Source organism: Callithrix jacchus, chromosome 7 (assembly GCF_049354715.1).
Source record: "Callithrix jacchus isolate 240 chromosome 7, calJac240_pri, whole genome shotgun sequence".
NCBI classification, from domain to species: domain Eukaryota; kingdom Metazoa; phylum Chordata; class Mammalia; order Primates; family Cebidae; genus Callithrix; species Callithrix jacchus.
This window is the reverse complement of record NC_133508.1, coordinates 16,556,985-16,581,989: the sequence shown is the minus strand read 5'-3', so window position 1 is coordinate 16,581,989 and position 25,005 is coordinate 16,556,985. Positions and strand designations below refer to the sequence as shown.

At 41.6% G+C, this 25,005-nt stretch overlaps 1 protein-coding gene across 1 annotated transcript in view; it reads left to right on the top strand.

Annotated features, from left to right (window-relative positions):
• Nucleotides 1-958: 958 nt before the first annotated feature.
• ITGA8 (integrin subunit alpha 8) overlaps nt 959-25,005 on the top strand; it is a 194,117-nt gene continuing 170,070 nt past the window's right edge. The window contains exons 1-2 of the mRNA XM_002750061.6: nt 959-1,315; nt 1,979-2,112. Coding sequence (XP_002750107.1) covers nt 1,107-1,315; nt 1,979-2,112 — 343 coding nt within the window. The 5' untranslated portion in view covers nt 959-1,106. The remainder of the gene's footprint in view (nt 1,316-1,978; nt 2,113-25,005) is intronic.

Sequence of the window (25,005 nt, the reverse complement as noted above, 5' to 3'; positions counted from 1 at the left end):
ACACACACACACACAAAATTAGCTGGGCACAGTGGCGCGTGCCTGTAATCCCAGCTACTCAGGAGGCAGCTACTCAGGCAGGAGAATTGCCTGAACCCAGGAGGCGGAGGTTGCGGTGAGCTGAGATCTCACCATTGCACTCCAGCCTGGGTAACAAGAGCGAAACTCCATCTCAAAAAAAAAAAAGAAAGAAAGAAAGAAAGAAAGAAAGAAAGAAAGAAAGAAAGAAAGAAAGAAAGAAAGAAAGAAAGAAAGAAAGAAAGAAAGAAAGAAAGAAAGAAAGAAAGAAAGAAAGAAAGAAAGAAAGAAAGAAAGAAAGAAAGAAAGAAAGAAAGAAAGAAAGAAAGAAAGAGAAAGAAAGAAAGAAAGAAAGAAAGAAAGACACAAAAAACAAAACAAAGGAAACCAACCAAACAAGAAAACACACACACACACACACACACACACACACCCAAAAGCAAAAAATCATCGAGGCTTTCTTGCTTATGGGTGAGCCCTGCTGAGAGGTGGGATGGACTTGGGGGAGGAGAGTCTTGGGGCATCTCAACTTTAACTCTCATTCGCAGAAGCGAAAACCACGAGCGCTGAGGTCAGGCTGCAGAGGTGATGCAGAGATAATTTCCGTGCCCCTCCTGGTGGTTTTCACATTCTCCATCCAAGCAGCGCATTTGGGGGAAACTGGAGCAAGCCCTCGCTCCACGGAGTATTGCTTCTAAAGCAATAAATAGCTTGAGGTGACAGGCGAAACTGATTGTCCCTGAGATGGGACTGCAATAGAAATCCGGGCAGCCTGAACAGGCTCCCCGTGTGCCAGCCACCAGCGGGGCCGCCTGGGCGTCGCCGGCTGGGGACCCACCGCAAGGAGGCGCCGCGAGAGCGTGGGTCCCCGCCCGCGGCCGGAGGAGGGCTAGAGCGCCTGGGCCAGCCCCCGAGCCGGCCGGGCGGGCGGGCGCGCGCCAGCAGACGCCGGGCACTGTCACAGCGGGTGCGCCACGCGCACCGACGGGGGAGGCGGACATCTGGGGACCGCCAGGCTCCGCCCGCGCCCCTTGCCCGGCTGGGGTCCTCAGCTAGTGCTCAGGGGTAGCAGCCACCGGGGCAGAGAGATGTCGCCCAGGGCCAGCTGCGGTCCCCGGGGAAGCCGGGCGCCGCCGATCGCATCCGTCTGCTGCGCTGCAGCCGCGCTGGGGATGCTGCTGTGGTCCTCCGCCTCACAAGCGTTCAACCTGGACGTGGAGAAGCTCACGGTGTACAGCGGTCCCGAGGGCAGCTACTTCGGCTACGCGGTGGACTTCTACATACCCGACGCCCACACGTAAGTCGCCCGGCCCAGGGAGGTGCGCGCGGGGCGAACGCGTTCCCGGGTCCGGTCCCAGCCGCTCCGCCGCACAGTCCCCGCAGTCTGGGATCCCCATCCTGCCGCCCTCCCGGGGTCCCGTCCCTCTCCAGCCACCAGCCCATTCTCTCCCCTGCCATGCTGGATGAGCCTTGCGAACTTTGAGCTAGAGACATGCCACTTGCATAGAACACGCCAGTCCTGGGTGTTCCCAGCACCAAGATGCACGCATCCTACAAAGGAGAGAACAGGACGCAGAAGACCCAAACCAGTTAAAACCACGACCACAGTGCAGTCTGTTTATGCATAGCCTGGAACGACGGCGTCTGGGCGCAAGAGCTGTCGGCTACCAGCAGCTGGGCTCTGTCCTTGGCTTCCTCCCACCCCACCCCCTTCTCTCTTCTCACTGCACACACAGAGCTCCACCTAGAGAAGTAGGAGCGTTTGCACTCTTGCAAACCAGGTTGCGGACGCCCATAGGTTTCCAAAAGGAAATCAAGATTGACAGTCGGTCCTCATCATAAATACGTTCCTGTCCCCCACGCCTGCCCCAGCGTCCCTGGGCTTGAGGCTGTGGAGACTGCATTGCTTGCGCACGCTTTTGAGACGCCCGAGGAGTGACTTTCTCCAACTCTTTTGCAGAGCGAGTGTCTTGGTGGGGGCACCCAAAGCCAACACCAGCCAGCCCAATATCGTGGAAGGAGGAGCCGTCTATTACTGTCCTTGGCCCGCGGAGGGGTCTGCGCAGTGCAGGCAGATACCGTTTGACACCACCAGTAAGTGAGATTTGTCCTTCTAAGCTGCGGGCCTGGGTTTGGAAGAACCGGGCCAACCCAGAGACGAATTTCCACTGTCTTGCTGCGGTGCTCGTTTCGCCCGTCGGATGTGTCAGTGTTGTGGGTTGTGTGGGTCCCCAGAGAAAATCAGTTTTTTTCAACTCTGAGTTAAGTCGAGGTAGATGTTTAGTGAACCCGATAGAAGGGACACTACTTTGACCCTGAGCGTTTGGACGCATCCTGGCAACTCCTGTTTCCCTACTGTTCTGGGATGAGCATTTTCAGGGTGAGTGGATGTTTTGGAGAAATACGAAAGCTATGTTCTAACCTTGACCGTGGAGAGAATTTGGTTGCTTTTCAAGGACAGACGTAGAAAAAGAGAGATCCTGAGCATTTCCAGTGCCCAAACTCCGGAGGCAGGACTTAGCTGCCGCAGACTCAGACATCGCTCCGTGTTGCTGTTTAATTCTTTACAGAAAGAAAGAATTTTCTTTCAAAATATTAGACATTGGATGCAAGCTAGTGCAGGCAGAGTGTGGATGGATTACATTCATTTCCAAAATCCCTAGACAGATGTTTCTTATTTAATTAAAGGGAAAATACATTTTAAACAATTCAGCCTGGTTATATTTCCTTTTGTGTTTTCTCTTTAGGGCCTGAGAAAATAATTTAAATGCAATGCTTTCAAAAACATTAACGCTGAGTGCTTTAATTTGTACCACCAAAACTTTATGAAATCAAAAGGTATATGTTATGAGAAAGCAAATATCTCTTTCCAGAAAAATGTGAACATGCCAGCTTGAATAATAGTCGGATAATCTTTTAAAACACCTTTGCACCACACAACTATTTTATGATTTCATACTTGATTTCTTTGAGTTTTTTAAAATTGTTTGATTCGTGTGTATATAGAATTTATGCAGAATATTTTCACAGAATTTTGATGAAATTGGCTGGGTAATATTTACCTGTTACTACATCTAATTTTTATTTACCTGTTACTATATCTAATTTTTATCTTTTTAGAGGCAAAAACAATTTCAGTTCTATAAATATGAAAATCATTTCAAAGCAAAACATACTATACAAGCATTACCTTGAATTATGACCTAATTAGGAAAGTTTTTTGGGGGGGTAGGGCGGGTGACAGAGTCTCTCTGTTGCCCAGGCTGGAGTGCAATGGTGTGATCTCAGCTTACTGCAACCTCTGCCTCCAAGGTTCAAGAAATTCTGCCTTAGCCTCTCAAGTAGCTGGGACTACAGGCATGCACCACCATGCCCAGATACTTTTTGTATTTTTAGTAGATATGGGGTTTCACCATGTTGGCCAGGCTGGTCTTGAACTCCTGACCTTGTGATCTGCCCTTCTCGGCATCCCAAAATGTTGAAATCCCAGGCATGAACCACCATGCCCAGCCTGGGAAAGTATTTCATAAAAGCATAAAAAAATTATATTTTTATTATGGCTACCTATTATGGTCACAATAGCTTATCATTTTATTAAGTAATTATGTTATTTTATACCAGTTTTTATAAGCTTTTACTTTTAAATTTGAGTATTCGCAACCAGGAAGATTAAACCTTTTGATGTTAATTTGTGACAGAAATCCTTTAATTAGTTGTTTTATCAAGACTTGAGATGCTTTCTAGCTACTGCCCTCTGGGTTTAAGAACAAGCTTCCTAAATCAGAAGAATTAAACATTTAAATATGAAATTCATGCCATTTTAATAATTCATGCCCAAATCATTTGTATTTTTGAAAGTATTTTAAGCCCAGGCCAAATAAAGACATGAATCATTGACATTATTAGAATTTACACTAAGGAAAAGAAACATTTATGTTTTGAGACATAGTTGATGTGCTTTCACCAAGAAGCAATCTATAGTCATGGAAAAGAATTTAATAATCTTCTTGTATTGTCTCATACATATCAAATCAGGATCTGATTAGCACATTTTTCTTTTGATAAAAGAAGAATCAGTGTCTGCCGAGATAAGTTACAGCTGACTTACTTTGTAAGTATTCCTCCCAATAGGTGTTATAGGCCAACAGATTAAAAACAAGCAAATCCAGATGTCAAATACATATTTTAAAAAATTTACCACTCCTAGCTGAAAATTTTCAGCATTAAGTTACAATAGGTGGGCCAGGTGTGGTGGCTCATGCCTGTAATCTCAGCACTTTGGGAGACAGAGGCAGGTGGATCACTTGAGATCAGGAGTTTGAGACCAGCCTGACCAACATGGTGAAACTCCAACTCTATTAAAAATACAAAATCAGCCTGGGGTAGGGGTGCATGCATGTAATCCCAGCTACTTGGGAGGCTGAAGCAGGAGAATCGCTTGAACCCAGGAGGTGGAAGTTGCCGTGAACTGAGATTGTGTCACTGCATTCCAGTCTGGGCAAGAGAGTAAGACTCCATCTTCAAAAAAAAAAAAAAAATTACAATAGATAATATTTTCCAAAGCTCATTCTAAAGCAATTGCTTGAAGTGTGAATTCACTCTCCCATACAGAACTAATGCTAAAAGATGTGCTTTGGTTTCCAGAATAGCCCACAAGAATGTACTGAACCCTTACTGTACAGTTGAATAATATGGAATTATATTTGCAGTAAAACAGAAGGGGACAAATGAGAACAATTTCGGCAATTAAATAAATAGAAAAATAATGTTGAGAAAAGATCAGTGTTACTTGGAGAAATGCAATGTCCTCTTTTGTGTAGGTTAGGAAGATATCTGGATATCTCAAAGGGCATTAGAGATTGATGCTGCTCGTTCCAAATTGTGTCTTATTTTACTTCTAAATATATGGGAGTTTACCTGATAAATAGATGAATGCATTACTCCTGCTATTTTACTTATCAACTACAATCACAATAATTTCAGAATTCATAAATGGAACAAAGTAAGGGAAAGAAAGAGGGAGGCAAATAGATGTTCCTGAAATAATTGAACAGGAAATTTAAAAAACATAGAAAAGCAAGGTAAGCAAGGCTACACAAAGCTTTTGAGAAATGAATCGTCCATGACGGAATGAACAGAGCTGTGACCTGGGAAAGACTGGGTTCCACTAGGAGAGGAGAAAGAACTGTTGAGAAAAGAAAGTTCCCCATGTTGGCCATCAGGGGGTACTGTGGGCCCAGAAACCTTGATTGCCAGTGGGAATGACCTGAAAATGGGTGTGGAGAAAGAAGCCACAGCCCCACAGCCCAGGTATTTGCTACCGAGTGGGTACCCACCCTCTATACCTCATCTGTGCCAATTGCTTTATCCTTATCCCCTCAGAGAGTAGAACTGGCAGTGTCTGCCCCTTGGTGCAAAGCTCTGCATGTAAAGAAGGCACAGCAGAAGCCAGTTTAGCTATTTCCAGCCTGAACATCAGTTTTGTGGACAATGTGGATGTTAGAAGCAAAGATAAAAGGTGGAAACAGACATCACTGGGTCTGGGTCCTGCAGTCGGTGTTGCCAAAGGTGTCCCACTTAGAGGTTGCTACTATGTACCAGACACTATGCACGCGTTGTTTCTGCTACATAAGACAAATCAAAACAACTATGTAAAACTCATTCAATAAATAAGGAAACTGACATCAAAGGGATACCCAAGACCATACAGTGGTAAGCAGCAGAAGCAAGACTGGAATAGAGGTCTGCCCAGTTCAAAGCCTGCTTCTTCACCTGCTTTCCTTCCAGAAATGGGAGAGGATTGACTCTAGCAGACTGCAAGTTGAAGATTGTAACGAAGCGCCAAGGAGCTCTGGAAGGCTCTATTGACCCCCCCACCCCCACACCATTTCCCCACCCCAACAGTGGTTTACAAATTCCATTTTAAATGATTCTCCAGAGGAGAGTTGAAAGGGAAAGCCAGTTTTGGTAGAAGCATTGTAGAAGCAGGCTTTGTCTTGGTGGGAATGGTGATTTGTACATGCCCCTGGTTTGCTCAAACTCCCACAGAATGCCCATTCACAGTCTCCATAAGCTGCCTCCTGGGTTACTCTCTGCCCAGTGCCAGTAATATATGGATCTCCCCCAAAAAGGAAGAAAACTTCACTGCTTAACTAAGTAGTGGCCACAAATTGACATCCACATAAAGTAGTGTGATGTGTCAGGCATGAAAATGTGTATTGCAAATATTCATCTGTCAAGACATCAGTGACTTTCCTAACCTTTTACCCTATTTTTGCTACGAAGTCTGAAATCAAGACATCCTAAGTAAATTTCACCTTTCAATGAAGTTGTTTCAAGTTGTTCATGTCCCTGGGGTGTCTGCAATTGGGTGATCTGCTCTGCTAACCAAGTAAATTCTCTCAGCTTAGACTTTGAGGGAGACAGCCCTATAAGTGAGTCCTCAAATCCAGTTGAGATCCTGTTCCTCATTTATTTAAGGTCAATTGCCATTTTCTAAAAACTGCCTTTCGTTGTTGTTTTTCATGAAATAATCACTATTGACTTTTTGTTTATCTTACCATATAACTTGATTTTTTTAACACTTCTCATGATAAATACAGAAACAGAGGAAGTTTGCAATAGCCCAGCACTTCAAATGCATGAATACTATAAGCATATGTAGTGGGGGAGGTGCAAGAGTAGATCATTTTCCTGCTCTGTACAAAATCAAGGGGTTCCACGAAAGAGCACTTCTCTCATTTCCCTTCTGTCTTTCCCTCTTTACTTCAATAGAAGAAAATTCTTCCCATCACCAAGTTGATTTCTTTCACTTTTGTCTCAGGAACTCTTTATGCCCCATGTCTTAAACACTTTAAAACATCACATCTGCCTAATTCATGCCCCTCACTTCTGTGTCTACTCCAAGGTTCCCTTTCTTCTTTTGCTACATTTCCAAACCAATATGTTGGTTAATTAAGGATTGTTAGATTGCAACCCTTTGGCAAAAGGGAGAATGAGGCCGGGCAAGGTGGCTCACACCTGTAATCCCAGAACTTTGGAAGGCCAAGGCAGGAAGATCATGAGGTCAGGAGTTTGAGACTAGTCTGGCCAATAAGGTGAAACTCTGTCTCTACTAAAAAATACAAAAGTTAGCCAAGAGTGGAGGCACACAGCCTATTCAGGAGGCTGAGGCAGGAGAATCGCTTGAACTCAGGGGGCGGAGGTTGCAGTGAGCTGAGCTTGCGCCACTGCATTCCAGCCTGGGCGACAGAGTGAGACTCCTTCTCAAAAAAAGGTGGGGGTGGAGAATGAATGAGACAATGAAAAGGACTCTCACCTTTGGAATAATGAAGAGCAAATTGCAACAGAGTTCCAGAGTATAGCACACAAGTATTTTGATTGTTTTAAATGCTCAAGTAAAATGTTTGAGAAGAAAGGTAATGTGTGTTAATTAATGATGAAAATCATCATACCTCTAATAATGACAGAGAAGCAATATAGCTGGGAACCAGTCACCATTAGGAACCCACATAAAAAGCAGACAGGAAGAGGTAGGAGGTGCCATTGAGATTTAGATGTCATCTGAGAAAGACATCTAAATCTTTTGCCTGGCCTCAACTTAGTATCTCTTTGTTAAAAAGAAAAGAAAACTTAAAATGGAAGACAGTTTGGTTAGGATATTTCAAAGCTCTGATGACAAGATTTTCGTTGGAATTGCCGGAGACCGGAAGCCTTTGTTTTGGGGGGTCTGTTTTATTTTGTGTCGAGTGATCCCACAATGAGAAGCAGCTTAAAGCATCTGGTTCTGCGACTGGCAGAGGGTTGTTTTTTGATAGTGCTGGCTGTGCCCTTTTTCTCATGTGAGGGTTGGGAAACATATTGGCCGCATAAGTCTGGCCTTTCCAGCTTCCCCAGAAAGAAATCAGTTTTTGTTCAGGAACAAAGAGGAGAAAAATGTGGGTTAGAGCTGCCCAAGTAAATGACAGAGGAAGTAACATACATGTTACAGACTCAAAGACAGGAGAAATCTGTGCTCTAATAAGTTTAACTGGAAGGTTACAAAGGTGGGGAAAGAGTGAAGCCCAAAGACAACCTCCTCTTTTTAAGACTTAACAATGAGAATAAGTTTTGCTACTCAGAAAAAAGGTAGTGTGTGTACACACACACACACACACACACACACACACACACCACAATATTGGCAGAAATATTTCTCCGTTAAGTGCTGATTCAGTTGGGTCATCAAAGATGGTTTAGCTGGATGTCTTATTTATTATTCTAGAAGCAATTCATGATGGCTACTATGCCTGGAAATGTTGGCATGACAGAGGGAACCGTCATCCCTAAATTTCTCTCAGTTGGCTCATACTTCCATGCAACGGAACAGAACTGAATCTTGCTGTGAGAAGGGAGGAGGCAGTGGTCTCTACAGTCCATCGCAACCGAGGAAGCAATTAGAAAAAGGAAGTCCTTGAAACTCCAACTAGAAATGGGAAACATCTGCCATGTGACTAGTGGAGCAGTATGAGCATTCGGCGCCCGTTGCTTAATCTGCAAAATTCTTTCAAGAAGCTGGAAGTCTGTGTGAGGGAACAGGCTTCGAGGTTCTTGGCAGGAGAATATTCCATGTAGCCTCTGCAGCGTGCTGGGAGAAATCGCTTGAAATTATTCCAAAAGAGAAAATGCACCTTGACATGTAGGCTGACAAGTTGAGATGTGCACATTCAAACTTTACCTGTTAGTGTATAACGAGTCCTGTATCTTGAATTGCACTGGTGGAGAGAATTGCCAACCTTATAAAAAAGCTCAGCTCAGAGCTCTTTTTTTAATTTTTACTTTTATTTTTGAGATGGAGCCTTGTTCTGTCAACCAGGCTGGAGTACAGAGGCACAATCCTGGCTCACTGCAACCTCTGCCTACTGGGTTAAAATGATTCTCTTGCCTCAGCCTCCCAAGTAGCTGGGATTACAGGTGGCCGCTGCCATGCCCAGCTAGTTGTTTGTTTTTTTTTTTGTATTTTTAGAAGAGATTGGGTTTCACCATGTTGGCAGGATGGTCCTGAGCTCCTGACATCAAGTGATCCACTGGCCTCGGCCTCCCAAAGTGCTGGGATTACAGGTGTGAGCCAGCATGCCTGGCCGTTGAACATGGATTTTTGAGGAATATAGTTGGAAGACTATTAGTTTTGTTTAACAATACTTATTTGTCCTTTAATCAACAAGCATGTTTAAAGCATTTTAAAATAATACTTATTTTTCAAAATTCAGCTTAAATACATGTTTATAAAGAACAATTTATTGCAAAAAGCAAAGTGTTCCTCCTCAATGAAATCCTAAAATAGATTAAAGTATTTCAATTCTGTTACATGATAAGGAGATTTAATATATGCAAGCTAATTGTGACTAAGTGATTTATATTTAAAACCAAATACATCTAATGCACCAGCTATGCACTGCTATAGAATTCAGGTCGGCAGCTCTTAGAAGGACGTCACTAGGGGCCGGGCGCAGTGGCTCACGCCTGTAATCCTGGCACTTTGGGAGACTGAGGTGGGTGGATCACGAGGTCAAGAGATTGAGATCATCCTGGTCAACATGGTGAAACCCCGTCTCTACTAAAAATAGAAAAAGTTAGCTGGGCATGGTAGTGTGTGCCTGTAATCCCAGCTACTTAGGAGGCTGAGGCAGGAGAATTGCCTGAGCCCAGGAGGTGGAGGTTGCCGTGAGCCAAGATAGCACCATTGCACTCCAGCCTGGGTAATAAGAGCGAAATTCCGTCTCAAAAAAAAAAAAGAAAAGAAAAGAAAAAAAGAAGAACGTCACTAGATGGTCTGGAAGGAGTGGAGCTCCACCTAACCCTGCTGAAAGGCCAGAGTTTAAGTCTGTGGTGTTTAGCATATCAGCCCTAAGATCTGCAAATTGAGAAAATATCCTAGACTCATAAGCACTGGAGAAAGTGATGCTTTACCCTTTCTTCCTTTTCTTTTTCTTAATTGGTAAAATTAAGGTATGGATTACAAAAAACGTATTTAAGAAGTGATTTCCAGGCATTGGGAGTGGAAGACATGAGTTGACGCCGAAGGTGTAATAGAAGGGAATTCACTGTGGGGAGGCTGATGGAACTTTCTGTATCTTGATTGTGGTGGTGGATACATGACTGCCTGTATTTATTAAAATCCATGTTGTTGTACATCACCAGAAGTGGATTTTATAAATATATAAGTAAATGAAATGATCTATATTAATATAACAATATGTAAATATATGTACAAGTACAAACAAAAAGATGAAGAGAAAAAAAGCTTTATGGAGATTGCAAGAGACTAATTATTAGTTAGTACATGTGTGATACAATGATTAAATGTGGTTTTGTGGCTGTTGCTCTGAGCTCGTGGACAGTAAGCTCTTAGACTATGCGGTCTGACGCAGCAGTCCCTGGGGGTATAAAGACACATATCCCTGAGAAGCATAGGCCACTGCTCCTAAATAAGGCTGAACGATTAGTGAGATCATGTAGGAACCTCTTTAAGATTGTTTAAATAGAGGATACTATGTTCTGAATATGTCTGATAAGAACAGAGTGAATGCAAACATGTTGCGTATCTATGCAGTGAAGAGCTGTACTGTGTCATTCCTATATCCTTATGAAATCCAGGCACACAGTTTCCTCACTGGCAGTCACTGAAAAGAGCTCACTTTAAACACATGATTGTAGTTATGAAAATTAGTATAATGGCACTGCAGGGCACTTACTTAGAAACATTTGGTCCATTTTCGTCTTCGGCTTTGCTATTTGACATATGGACACAGACTTGAATATGATATTGCAAAAAATCCCTGTATCGATCTGCTCTGATTTCTGGGACATACTGACACCACACAGAAGGGCACACACCACTCCTACAGGAATAGGTTTATTCAAAAACCTGACCACTAGACGCAGCATCTCGCCCCAGGTATAGCAGTGGAAGCCAGCCTCCTGTGGCCAGCTTGTAGCTCTATTCCAGCTGACTCTGTTGTCAGAGCCTGTAATTTCCCCAGATGTCTCCAGCCTATGCCTGCCCCCTCTTGCCGCACTGGTTACACCACTGATCTCTTTATAACTGTGTTGCACAGCACAGTACAGCTTGTCCCTCTTGAGTGCAGCAAACAACTCCTGCATACACATGTGTTGCCTCACACCCTGTACCGTGTTCTGCTGCCTTCTCAGCTGCACAGGACATCTTATCCTCCAGAATGATTTTCTTGTACTTCTGGCTTCTCTCCTCCTACAAGTCCCATCAGGATACATGTTTCAGAATTAATTCTAAAGTAACTACAAATTCTTTTTTAAAAGATAAAGAAATGGGGTACAACACTAAAAAATATAATGTTTTTGAACAACCTATAAGTGGATAGTGAATCAAATCAGGGCATAAAAGCGTATGACTAAAAAGCATATGACCATTAAAAATGAAGCCAACACAGAATCAAGATTAACATGGGAAGATGCTTTCATTTCAATGGTAAATAAAAAACAGAAAATTCGAAATTGTGTCTACACCTTCTTGAAGAGTGTAAGAAGGAAACTAATGAGAGACTCTCTTTGGGAAATGTGATTAAAACAGGTTTTTTCTCATGCAGTTTTTTTTTTTTCTTGTTTTCAAAACCATAAAAAAGTATTTATTTGTGATCAGGAAAAATAATGAAAAAATGAAACATGCAAAAAATTCTAAATGCAGTGATGGAGTTCACTGAAGTGCTGTAAAGAATAACAATAAAAGATCAGAATGAACGCTCTGGATTGGAAGACGGCAATCTTAGGTGCTCTCTCTCTTGTCTTGGGAGTTGATGGTTGACTGGTTTAGAAATGCATTCATTTACATAAGGTATCTAGGTTCTAAAATACAAAAGATGAAAGGTATTTTCAGTAACAATATGTGTAAAAATAAGAAGATGCAATGTGGAGTCTCACCTGTTTTCATTTTAGATTGTCTCTAAATTAACAGAAATATAGATTTGTTCCCACATGGCAGTTTCGAGAGCTGTTTGTATGTAGGACAGCTTTTACGTGCGTCTGAGTAAGATGAGCTTGCCAGAAGTTAATTCACAATCTATTTATACTGCAATCAGTTCACGGAACTTGTTATAAGGGCCCATTGGAAAGAAATCAAGAGTGACCATAGGTCCGGATAATCCCATATACCTTAAAATATGGAAGGCATTGGATAGAGTCAAGACATCCAGATAAACTCATGAAGCAGTGTTAAAAATCACAGCATATATTGGTGTTTAGTTCTTGCTCTGTTATGTATAATAAGAAGATTTTTTCCCTTTAAAACATTATATATGTGCCAAGGATGAGTTATAAAATCTATTTAGAGCGTTTCTTCTGGGCTGCACCATTCTACTCAGTACCAAGTAAGGTTTATAAATGTTCTGTAAAGGCGTGTCTGTTTACTAAGTAAAGAGTATGTCAACACACTTGCCAACAATCTCGGTTAAGCAGAAAAAAGTGAGAAGTTTTGGGACGGAGAACTGACAGAGTGAAAGCTGGAGCAGCGTTCCTGAAAATCTCTTGCGCATTATTCTTTTGTGTGAACATGAACAAAAGAGATTTCATGTCAAATGAGTTTGCAAATGGCTGCATTTGCTCCCTTTCTATGAGATTTACACATTGCATTCATAGGATGGGACATCTGTTGACATTCATTATTTCTCCTCACATTCATGAGGCCAAAGCACACCCAAATGGCTGTGGAAACAAATGACCCTGTATCTTTGGATTAACGCATCTAAGGTTTATTTCTTGCTCACACTGTTAGGTTCGGTGTGATTTGATAGGGAGGCTTGGCCAGTTCAAACCACCCAGGGACCCAGCCTCATGGAGATTCCTTATTGACATGGCTATCTGAGATCACCCTAATTGGAAAAGGGGTGTACCCAGTCGCACACTGTCTGTTACAGCTTCCACCTGGAATCGACATCTATTATTTCACAGGTTTTGCAGACCAAACCATGCCTAGGAGGTCTGCCATGCCAACTTGTTTAACTATGGAAAACCTCACTAATCTGCACCTATCAAAATTGTATCTACCATCTTTAAAAGAGCATGAGAAAGGAAATGCACTCAAACAGATTGTCTTTGGGAAATGCGATTAAAAGTGTCTTTTTTTTATTTTGTAGGGTATGTTTTTAGGACACTCAAATAGTTCAAATACACAGTTATTTGGGGCCATAGTCTCAACCCCTCCACTTATGAACAGACACATGGCAAGGAGATATTTTTGTCAACAGATTCAAAGACAGGAGTGAGACTTGTATACCAACACTCAGTTCCCAACCTGTTCCATATGGTCTCCATTGGATTTTTTTTCCCTTTTATCTGCTCCTGTGATAGATTATCCATTCTTCACCACAAAGATTATGTGGGAAGACTGGATGACCTTATTCCTTTTACTCCAGATCCTCAGGTGACATATTATTAAATCATAATATCTTTTTTCCCAGGAATCACCCTTGGGTTAATTTTAACAGATCTTTACTTATAGAAGCATCATCTAAGGGGGCAAAAGAGAGTTGAAAATAAAGCTTTAGCAAACGGTAAAAGTAAGTTTCAGGGACTGCGATTGGCAACACTGCACAGGCAGATGTTCCCGACGTGGGAGTATGTCCATGAACAAAGCCTAAGGCCCCGCCCTCTTGGATACGGTTTGTAGTAACAGTAAGCAACAAGTGGAGAAAAATAAGCGAAGACCAAGAGGACAGAGAATTGCGTGTGTGTGTGTGTGTGTGTGTGTGTGAGCGCGCGCACACATATTTGGTTTAGCTTGAGCAGGCAATTTGCTTTCCATTGCTACTATGACAAATTACCACATGCTTAGTGGCTTGAAACAACACAAATTGATTGTTGGTTATTTTATTTTTTTTTTTTTTGGAGATAGAATCTCACTCTGTCTCCCAGGCTGGAGTGCTGTGGCACAATCTTGACCCACTGCAACCTCAGCCTCCCAGGTTGAAGTGATTCTCCCACCTCAGCCTCCCAAGTAGCTGAAATTACAGGCTCCCACCACCATGCCTGGCTAATTTTTTGTATTTTTAGTAGAGACTGGGTTTCACCATGTTGGCCAGGCTGGTCTCGAACTCCTGACCTCAGGTGATCCACACGACTTGGCCTCCCAAACTACTGAAATTACAGGCATGAGCCACTGTGCCCAGCCTTGATTATCTTATATTTCTTGAAGCCAAAGTCTAAAATGGGTCTCCCTGGGCTAGCATCAAGGTGTTGGCAGAGCTGCTTTCCTTCTGGAAGCTCTTGGGAGAACCTACTTCCTTGCCTTTTCCAGATACTACAGGTCACCCACATTCCTTGGCTCGGGGCTCTTTTCCATTTTCAAAACTAGCAACGTCTTCTTCCACTGCCTATCTCTGGATCTCCTTTATTAACCCCTTCTTCTACCTGATAGTGCCCTTATCATTACACCAGGCCCACCTGTCTGATCCAAGATAATCTCCCTATTTGGAGATCAGCTAACTAGCAACCTTAATTCCATTTGCAATGTCAGTTCCCCTTTGCCGTGTAGCCTCATATAGTCAACTATTTGGGGAGATTCAGATGTAGCCCTCTCGGGTGTTATTATCTTGTGTATCACAGGTGGTCACAAGAATTGTCACTGAGGAGGTGATATCCGAGCAAGAGCCTAACGTGAGTGAGGAAAGGAGCCAGGTGGTATCCAAGGGAGACATTGTGGGAGTGTCGGTGTTGGCGTCTGGAGATATGGGTGTGCTGGGAAATGGAGAAAGGTCGCTGAGCTAGAGAAAAGCAAGTCAGGGTGAGAGTGATAGAAAATTAGGCCAGAAATGCTTGTGATTTTCACACACTGGCTTTGTATCCTGAGACTTTCCTGAAGTTACTTATCAGCTTAACGAGATTTTGGGCTGAAATGTTAGAGTTTTCTAAATATGCAATCATGCCATCTGCAAACAGAGACAATTTGCCTTCCTCTCTTCCTATTTGAATACGCTTTATTTCTTTCTCTTGCCTGATTGGCCTGGCCAGAACTTCCAATACTGTGTTGAATAGGAGTGGTGAGAGAGGGCATCCTTGTTTTGTGCTGGCTTTCAGAGGGAATGCTTCCAGCTTTTGTCCATTCAGTATAATATTGGCTGTGGGTTTGTCATAAATATGTATTATTATTTTGAGATACGTTCCATCAATAGCTGGTTTATTGAGAGTTTTTAGCATGAAAGGTGTGGAATTTTGTCAAAGGCTTTTCTGCATCTATTGAGATAATTATGTGGGTTTTGTCATTGATTCTGTTTATGTAATGGATTACATTTATTGATTTGCATGTGTTAAGCCAGCCTTATATCCCAGGGATGAAGCCAACTTGATTGTGATGGATAAGCTTTTTGATGTGCTGCTGAATTCAGTTTGCCAGTATTTTATTGAGGATTTTCTCATCAATGTTCATCAGGGATATTGGCCTGAAATTTTCTTTTTTTGTTGTGTCTCTGTCAGGTGTTGGTATCAGGATGATTCTGGCCTTATAAAATGAGTTAGGGAGGAGTCCTTCTTTTTCTATTATTTGGTATAGTTTCAGAAGGAATGGTACCAGCTCCTCTTTGTATCTCTGGTAGATTTCAGCTCTAAATACATCTGGTCCTGAGCTTTTTTTTTGGTTGGTAGGCTATTATTACTGCCTCAGTTTCAGAACTTGTTATTGGTCTATTCAGGGATTTGACTTCTTCCTGATTTAGTCTTGGGAGGGTATATGTGTCCAGAAATTTATCCATTTCTTCTAGATTTTCTAGTTTATTTGCATAGAGGTATTTCTAGTATTCTCTGATGGCAGTTTGTATTTCTGTGGGATCAGTGGTGATATCCCTTTTATCATTTTTTATTGTGTCTATTTCTCTCTTTTCTTCTTTATTAGTCTGGCTAGTGGTCTATATATCTTGTTGATCATTTCAAAAAACCAGCTCCTGGATTCATTGATTATTTGAAGGGTTTTTTGTGTCTGTATTTCCTTCATTTCTGCTCTGATCTTAGTTATTTCTTGTCTTCTGCTAGCTTTTGAATTTGTTTGCTCCTGCTTCTCTAGTTCTTTTAATTGCGATGGTAGTGTGTCAATTTTAGATCTTTCTTTCTTTCTTGGTTGGGCATTTAGTGCTATAAATTTCCCTCTAAACACTGCTTTGGCTGTGTGACAGAGATTCTGGTACATTGTATCTTTGTTCTTAAAGGTTTCAAAGAACGTGTTTGTTTCTGCCTTAATTTCATTATTTACCCAGGAGTCATTGAGGAGCAGATTGTTCCATTTCCATGTAGTTGTGTGGTTTTGAGTGAGTTTCTTAATCCTGAGTTCTAATTTGATTGCACTGTGGTCTGAGAGACTGTTTGTTATGATTTCCATTCTTTTGCATCTGAAGAGTGTTTTACTTCTAATTATGTGGTCAGTTTTAGAATAAGTGTGATTGTGGTGCTGAGAAGAATATATATTCTGTTGATTTGGGGTGGAGAGTTCTGTAGATGTCTATTAGGTCAGCTTGGTCCAGAGCTCAGTTCAAGTCCTGAATTTCCTTGTTAATTTTCTGTCTTGTTGATCTGTCTACTATCGACAGTGGGGTGTTAAAGTCTCCCACTATTATTGTGTGGGAGTTTAAGTCTCTTTGTAGGTCTCTAAGAGCTTGCTTTATGGATCTGGGTGTTCCTGTATTGGGTGCATATATTTTTGGATAGTTAGCTCTTCTTGTTGCATTGATCCTTTAACATTATGTAATACCCTTCTTCATCTTTTTTGATCTGTGTTGGTTTAAAATCTGTTTTATCAGAGATTAGGATTGCAATCCCTGCTTTTTTTTTCTTCTTTCCATTTACTTGTTAAATATTCCTCCAACCCTTTATTTTGAGCCTATGTGTGTCTTTGCATATGAGATGGGTCTCCTGAATAACCCATACTAATGGGTCTTGACCCTTTATGCAGTTTGCCAACCTGTGTCTTTTAATTGGGGCATTTAGCCCATTTACATTGAGAGCCAAATCATGAGTAAACCCCCATTCACAAATGCTACAAAGAGAAACAAAAACCCAGGAAAACAACTTACAAGGAATATGAAGGACCTCTTCAAGGAGAACTACAAACCACTGCTCAAGGAAATAAGAGGATACAAACACATGGAAAAACATCCCATGCTCATGGATAGGATGAATCAATATTATTAAAATGGCCATATTGCCCAAAGTAATTTTTAGATTCAATGCTATCCTCATCAAGCTACCACTGACTTTCTTCACAGAATTAGAAAAAAATACTTTATATTTCATATGGAACTAAAAAAGAGCCTGTATAGCCAAGACAATCCTAAGCAAAAAGAATAAAGCTGGAGGCATCATGCTACCTGACTTCAAACTATACTGTAAGGCTATAGTAAACAAAACAGCATGGTATCAAAACAGATCTATAGACAAATAGAACAGAACAAAGTCCTCAGAAATAACACCACACATCTACAACCATCTGATCTTTGACAAACCTGACAAAAACAAGCAAGGGGGAAAGGATTCCCTATTTAATAAATAGCTTTGGGAAAACTGGCTAGCCTTATGCAGAAAACTGAAACTGGACCTTTTCCTTACACCTCATACAAAAATTAACTCAAGATGGATTAAAGACTTAAAAATAAGACCCCAAACCATAAAAATCTGAGAAGAAAACCTAGGCAATACCATTCAGGACACAGGCATGGGCAAAGACTTCATGACTAAAACACTGAAAGCAAAGGCAACAAGCCAAAATTGAAAAATGGGACCTAATTAAACTAAAGAGCTTCTGCACAGCAAAAGAAACTGTCATGAGAGTGAACAGGCAACCTACAGAGGGGGAGAAAATATTTGCAATCTATCCATCTGACGAAGGGCTAATATTCAGAATCTACAAAGAATGCAAACAAATTTACAAGAAAAATACAAACCATCCCATCAAAAAGTGGGTGAAGGATATGAACAGACACTTCTCAAAAGAAGAAATTCATGTGGCCTACAAATGTATGAAAAAAAGCTCATCATCACTGGTCATTAGAGAAATGCAAATCAAAACCACAATGAGATACCATCTCATGCCAGTTAAAAGGCGATCATTACAAAGTAAGGAAATAACAGATGCTGGTGAGGATGTGGAGAAATAAGAATGCTTTTACACTGTTGGTGGGAGTGTCAATTAGTTCAGTCATCGTGGAAGACAGTGTGGTGATTCCTCAAGGATCTAGAACCAGAAATGCTGTTTGACTCAGCAGTCCCAATACTGGGTATATACCCAAAAGATTATAAATCATTCTACTATAAAGACACATGCACATATGTTTGTTGCAGCACTGTTCACAATAGCAAAGACTTGAAACCAACCCAAATGCCCATCAGTGATAGACTGGATAAAGCAAATGTGGCACATATACCACATGGAATACTATGCAGCCATAAAAAAGAATGAGTTCATGTCCTTTGCAGGAACACAGATGAAGCTGGAAACTGTCATTCTCAGGAAACTAACACAAGAACAGAAAACCAAATACTACATGTTCACATGTTGTACTGGAACAAGCATAGAAAGTCAACACCAAGATAAAAGTATGCCAAATTGCAGGGTCTTCATTGCCGGTGGCCATGGAGGACTCACGTCTCTCCAACCTGTGGCCCCGAGCTCACGGGGAGCAGGGTTTTTAAGCTGAAAAACCACATCCTAAAACATCCTGGTTTTAGGACCAAGAGAGTGAGGGGATGCAGGGCAAGCAACTTTACAGAAGCGATTTCTGGCAGTTTCTGATAAGCAAAGGCAAGCAGCTTTACATAGCGAGCTTCCTGGAATTTGGGGAAATTCTAAGTGGTCCCTGGTGGAGAGCTGCAAGTCAAACATTACAACAGAAAATTTTTTTCTGCTCTTACTTTTCAATCAGCATTTTGCAGAGCAAGCTAGCTGTTTTTATTTACAGAAGCCAAGGTCAGCAGTTATTGCAAGGAAAACAGGGCAGCAAGCAGTTATCACAAAGGAAATGGGGCAACGGTTACAACTTATTTTTGGAAAAACTGTTTTCCTTGGTGCTTGCAGGGTACAGGGTTTAAGATGGCATTGCTTAGTTTCTAACTCTGGGTTAGCTATGGCACACTCACATGTAAGTGGGAGTTGAACAGTGAGAACACATGGACACAGGGAGGGGAACATCACACACTGGGGCATGTCAGGGGGTGGGGGGTTAGGGGAGGGATAGCATGAGGAGAAATACCTAATGTTGATGAGAGGTTCATGGGTTCAGCAAATGACCCTGGCATGGTATATCTACCTAACAAATCCGCACATTCTGCATATGTATCTCAGAACTGAAAGTACAAAAATTAAATAATTATTATAATTAAATATGAATTTATAATTATAATTACTTTATTACAAATAATTTAAATTGAATTTTTTTAAAAAAAGAAAATTAGGCCAGAGAGCAAGATGGTATAGTACCTTCATGGCCAGAGTCAGGATTTGGGATTTTATTCTAAGAGTGGTGGGCAGCCAGTGGTGGGTTTTGAGTAAGAAAGTAACATCATTTGATTTACGTGTTTTGCCCAGGCACGGTGGCTCACATCTGTAACCCCAGCACTTTAGGAGACCAAGGCAGGAGGATCACTTGACACTAAGACTTTGAGACTAGTCTGGGCAACATAGCAAGATCCTATCTCTACAAGAAATATAAAAAAAATTAGCAGGTGCAGTAGTGTGCACCTGTAGTGCAGCTACTAGGGAGGCTGATATGGGAGGACCACTTGAGCCCAGGAGTTGGAGGATGCAGTGAGCTATAATTTTGTCCCTACACTCCAGCCTAAGACAGTGAGTGACAGGAGAAAAAAAAAAAGATCAGCCTAGCTTTTGTTGAAGAATAGACTATAGACAAGGCAGAAGAGAAGCAAGCAAAAAGACGACATAGAAGACTGTTTCTTTTCCAATAACAGAGAAGTATGGCTGGGATTGTGCGGTAGTAGTTAGACCTGAGGAATGGTTGGTTTGAGGGTTTATTTGGAAATGCAGTTAGCAGGTTATCATTATGGATCAGGTGAGGAGTGAGAAAGAGGAAATTTTGGCTCAAGTAACTGAAGGAATAGGACTTAGTAAGGAGCACGTCTTGGATGAAATACCCAGGGTTGAGTCCAGATATGTGAAATTTGAGATGCTTATTAGACCTCCCAGCAGATGTCAAATGGGCAGTTGGATAAATAAACCCAGAGCTCAGGCAAGATGTATGCGTACAAAGATCATATTGAAGGCCGTGACTTAGAGAGTGAGTGTGGATGAAGAGAGGAGGTGAGAGGAAAAGTGAGGCCAAGAGACAAAAGCAGAAAAGAGATGAGAACAAGGATGAGATGGAGTCCTGGGGCACCATGACATTTACAGAAGTACGAGAGATGTGAGGAGGAAGCGTACAAAACATGAAGAAGAAGTCACTTTCTTTGGGTAAAAGAAAGCCACGAAGCCAACAAAGGAAGCCATGTCAGGTGGAGTGAAATGAGGCTGGAAATCGGAAACATTTGATTTGGCAGCTGAAGGTTCCTCATGACTGAAAAATCCAGTTGCGGTGGAGCGTGTCAAGAGAGAATGGGAGACGACCAGCAGGGGACAGCAAGTATGTGTAGCCATTTTTAAAGGGGTTTTGTTATAAATGAGACCAGAGAAATTTTTTTTTTGAGACGGAGTTTTGCTGCTGTTACCCAGGCTGTAGTGCAATGGCACGATCTCGGCTCACTGCAACCTCCGCCTCCTGGATTCAGGCAATTCTCCTGCCTCAGCCTCCCGAGTAGCTGGGATTACAGGCGTGTGCCACCATGCCCAGCTAATTTTTTGTACTTTTAGTAGAGACGGGGTTTCACCATATTGACCAGGATGAGACCAGAGAAATTTAATAGTTAAAAAGGTATTACAGCTTGATTATAGTCTAATAGCAATTACCAAGTTCAGCTGACTCTAAGAGAGCGCATACTCAGGAACAAATGAGTGGAAGGGAGCGGAGGAGATTCTTGTACAAATGGAAGGATTGGTGTTAGAATAGCAGAACTGCAGTTCATCTGCAGTGTCAGGAGGGCAGGCAGAGCCAGGAAACAACTGAGGATGGATTGCTGGATTGCACGGCAGGAGGAAGAAAATGAGCTTTTCTCATTACTTGCATAGTCTCATTGAAATAAGAAGCAAAGTCACCATCTGAGGTTGAGGAGGTCAAAGAGAAGATGGGGAGAAAAGGAAATTCAAAGAGTAGTGACAGAGTGGCAGAATAAGTTGGGTCATGAATTAATAGGATTACCAGGCAATGAGTTGGGTAAATAATGTTTTGTCTCTGCACAGCCTATAGCGTGGTCCTACCTGCTTGGGGTAGGATTTAAGGTGATTTCCCATAGAATAATTCCCTCTCGAGGGTTAATCTCCCCTAAGGATAAATTACAGACACAGAGGGTTTAATTCTGCAGTGTACTATTTTGTGTAACATTGGGAATGGTGACTTTTGTTTTAAAACACAATATGATCTGTTCTGTTAGGTGAAAGGTTGGGACCCTTTACTATATCTTTTGGCAGCAGGCATGAGATTCTTAGGAATGAAGGGCCATGTAACAGGAGGTAGTGTAAATACATTTTCTAGTGCTACTGGGAGGCAAGTTTGTATAGCCTTCATCCTGAAACCCAATCATATCCTGTATTTGAAAGCACTCCTTTGAGGTCATCTTGAAGAAATTTATGTCAGTGAGTCACCTTCCTGAGGATGCCCATGCTGAGAGGTTTTCATTACTTTTTGAAGCAAATAGATGATTGGGTACTAAACAGAAGCATGCTGTGTTCTGACTATCAGAAGTTGACATTGAAGCCGTATTGAGAGGTCTTATTTCCCCAGCTGTACCTACAACTAAGATATGTGATCCTCAGTAATTATTCCAAGTGTGAAAAAATCTAGAGGTGAGAGAATGTATGAAAGATTCAAGTACGAAGAAAGCTGCGAGAAAACCACGGTGGCTGAGAATGACAAAGATGATACTGGCACGGGAAGGGTTTTCTAAACCTGGTTTTGCATTTGAGAAAAAGCTCTGGGTTCAGGAGAGAGAATGAATTTGAAGGTGGCAATGCTGGAGGAAGGGCAATGGGACAGAAGCTGTCACAGCAATGGAGGCTAAGGGAAATGATGAGCATAACTAGGGAGATGGCGACCTGGATGGAAAGAAGTAGGTGGATTTGGGAGATATTAGAAGGAAGCATCAAGAAGAATTGAGGACTCACTGAAATTTGGGAGTGCAAGATTGGTGATCGGCAAGAATCCATTCCAAGGTTCTGGCTTGGTTAATGGGGTTACCATTGTCTTAGGTAAAAATAGTGAACAAGACAGACATCCTCAGATCTCACAATATTCAACTTTGATGCGATGCTAGTGCCTGGCAGTTCTAATCCAGGCTTAAGTGCTGTAACAGCAGAAAGTGAAGAAGGCTTCAGGTGTGCAAAATAAAGACTCCTGTGCTTGAATAAATGGGGGGCTTCTGTGTGTCAGGGGAGGCTTTTCAGGCAGTACCACATGAAGGGTCAGAGCTCAAGAGTGGGGTGTGTGTGTGTGTGTGTGTGTGTGAGCATGCCTATGTGTGCATGTGTGCATGTCTGTCTCTGGGATGGACAGATGAGAGGAAAAGTGTTCCAGCTTGTGTGGATGTAGTGAAGTGAGTTGTAGATGAAGTCAGAGTTGTCTCGATTGATACAATTCATTGTAACCAGCTCTGTTTCACACTGTTGCACCATACTTGGGAGTTTTGTTTTTGTTTTTAATCTGATCTGCCACAGGTAGCTTTTCATTTCACTTAGAAGAGACAATGCTTTCATTTCTCAACTCCCAATTTCCTTCACATTGTATCTAAAATATTACTTGCATCGTATAATCCATAGGTATTTCCTGACGAAATCATACCTACTACTTAGTCAACTTACATATGAAAAACATTCCAAATAATAGTATGTGATGTGGAAAAGCCATTTATATTTACTACCAAACAAATGTCTGAAGAACACTGGCTAGGCACTATGGGTTATTCAAGACAGGAAGTTAGAAAAGTGATCTCTCTTCTTAAGGAAGGCAGTCTAGACATGAAAATAATTACAGGAGAAAATTTATATTCTCATCCAGACCAGAAAAAGTATGTAATAGGCAGATTGTAATACAATCTGTACTGTTGCTATTACAAGCCCATATTTATGAAAATGATTAAAACTCTAAAAGCATGCATTTAACTCACTTAGCTTTGTTATCATAGTATTTGGTTATATATGAAACTGAATACTTAAATAGTGATATGAACAAATAATTTAAAAGGGAAGTTGCGTGATTTCCAGGAAAGAATAGTTTATTTCTCTATAAACTGGAGAAATAGGCTAGAAGCTTCTTAAATTCTGAATGAGTTTACCAATCTGAACAGTGACTAGGTCCAGGGAATTGAATTCTAATGGCCTTTCACTTGCTACTTGATATAATTCTTTATACCAGTTTTGTTACTTTGTACTATTTGAAAAATTTGAAACAACAATCTGAAATAATTTCAATTTGAAAAGATACAGTGTTGAGCGCTACATTTTAAAATGGGCTTTTAAGGACTGATTTGAACAGGTTGGCAGACAAGCAAAAAAGGAATTTCACAAAAGAAATGTCTGAAAGGTCTTGGAATGAGATTCAACAGGGAACAGAAAGAAAGTTAGCCCAGGCTGGGGGCGGTGGCTCACGTCTGTAATCCCAGCACTAAGGAGGCCGAGGCAGGTGGATCATGCGGTCAAGCGTTCGAGACCAGCCTGGCCAACATAGTGAAACCCTGTCTCTACTTATATTACAAATAATTAGCCGAGCATAGTGGCTGGTGCCTGTAGCCCCAGCTACTTGGGAGGCTGAGGGAGGAGAGGTTGGGAGGTGGAGATGGCAGTGAGCCGAGATCACGCCATCACACTCCAACCCAGGTGACAGTGCAAGATTCCATCTCAAAGAGAGAAAAAAAGAAAGAAAGTTAACCCAAACAGAAAGGAAGCCCAATACCCAGAGGTCAGGCTGTGGGGGACAGATCATCAGGTGTGGAGGACAGAGTATTTATATTTAATCTGTTAGATAAAGACAAGAAAATTATTTAATGTGAGTGTAAACATGCACATTTTTTATAGTACACATATATGATATAAATCACAAAATACTCATTTAATCAAAATAACACATCTTTCAAACATCATAAGGAAAAGTGAATTAGTGTGATATTCTTTAAAGGTTTTTCAGAGTGGTTTTGGAGTATTGGGAGCCAGGCATTTGGAAGTTTAATTTTCTGTGACATAAAAATCAATCCAGGTCCTTTTCTTGGATATGTTTATTTTAGACAAGCAGTTCTCTGGCCATGGATATTTTACACATGACTATCCCTGTTCTCAGATGCAGAGTTCCAATTAGAAACTTTTACAGCATAAATTTGACTATGATAAACATTATAAACAGCCGGTTAAGGATTTCTTTTACCCTTTTCCTGATTAAAAATGTCTGGATAGCTCCTGCAGCAGCTTTAAGAAAATCCCCAAGGAGACGAACTCAAAGTGATGACTGAAGGTTATAGGAAAACCTACCATTTTCTATATGGGGTCGAATGCTTTATAAAGTTTTCAAAAATGACCCTGTCTGCCAAAATGTTTGGTCACACCTGTGTCAGGTGCAACTCTTCTCTTCCCTCTCCCAGGGTGATCTCACTTCACTTCTCGTAATTCCTCTCATTTCACTCGGCTAAAAGATTAGAAAAATCTGGTTATAGCCCACGTGTGCACCATATTCCACATCCCCTCACTCCTGCTCTGAAATGCATATACCCATGAATAAAAAAGAACCAAAAGCTAGTAGGCTTGCCACCCACTGGGATTTGCAGCCAGACTGCCCAGAGAACAAAGCTGCCAATTTCAGAGAGACAGCTTCAAAAGCCAGAAATGGAGGATGAGTCAAATCAGTTGTATTG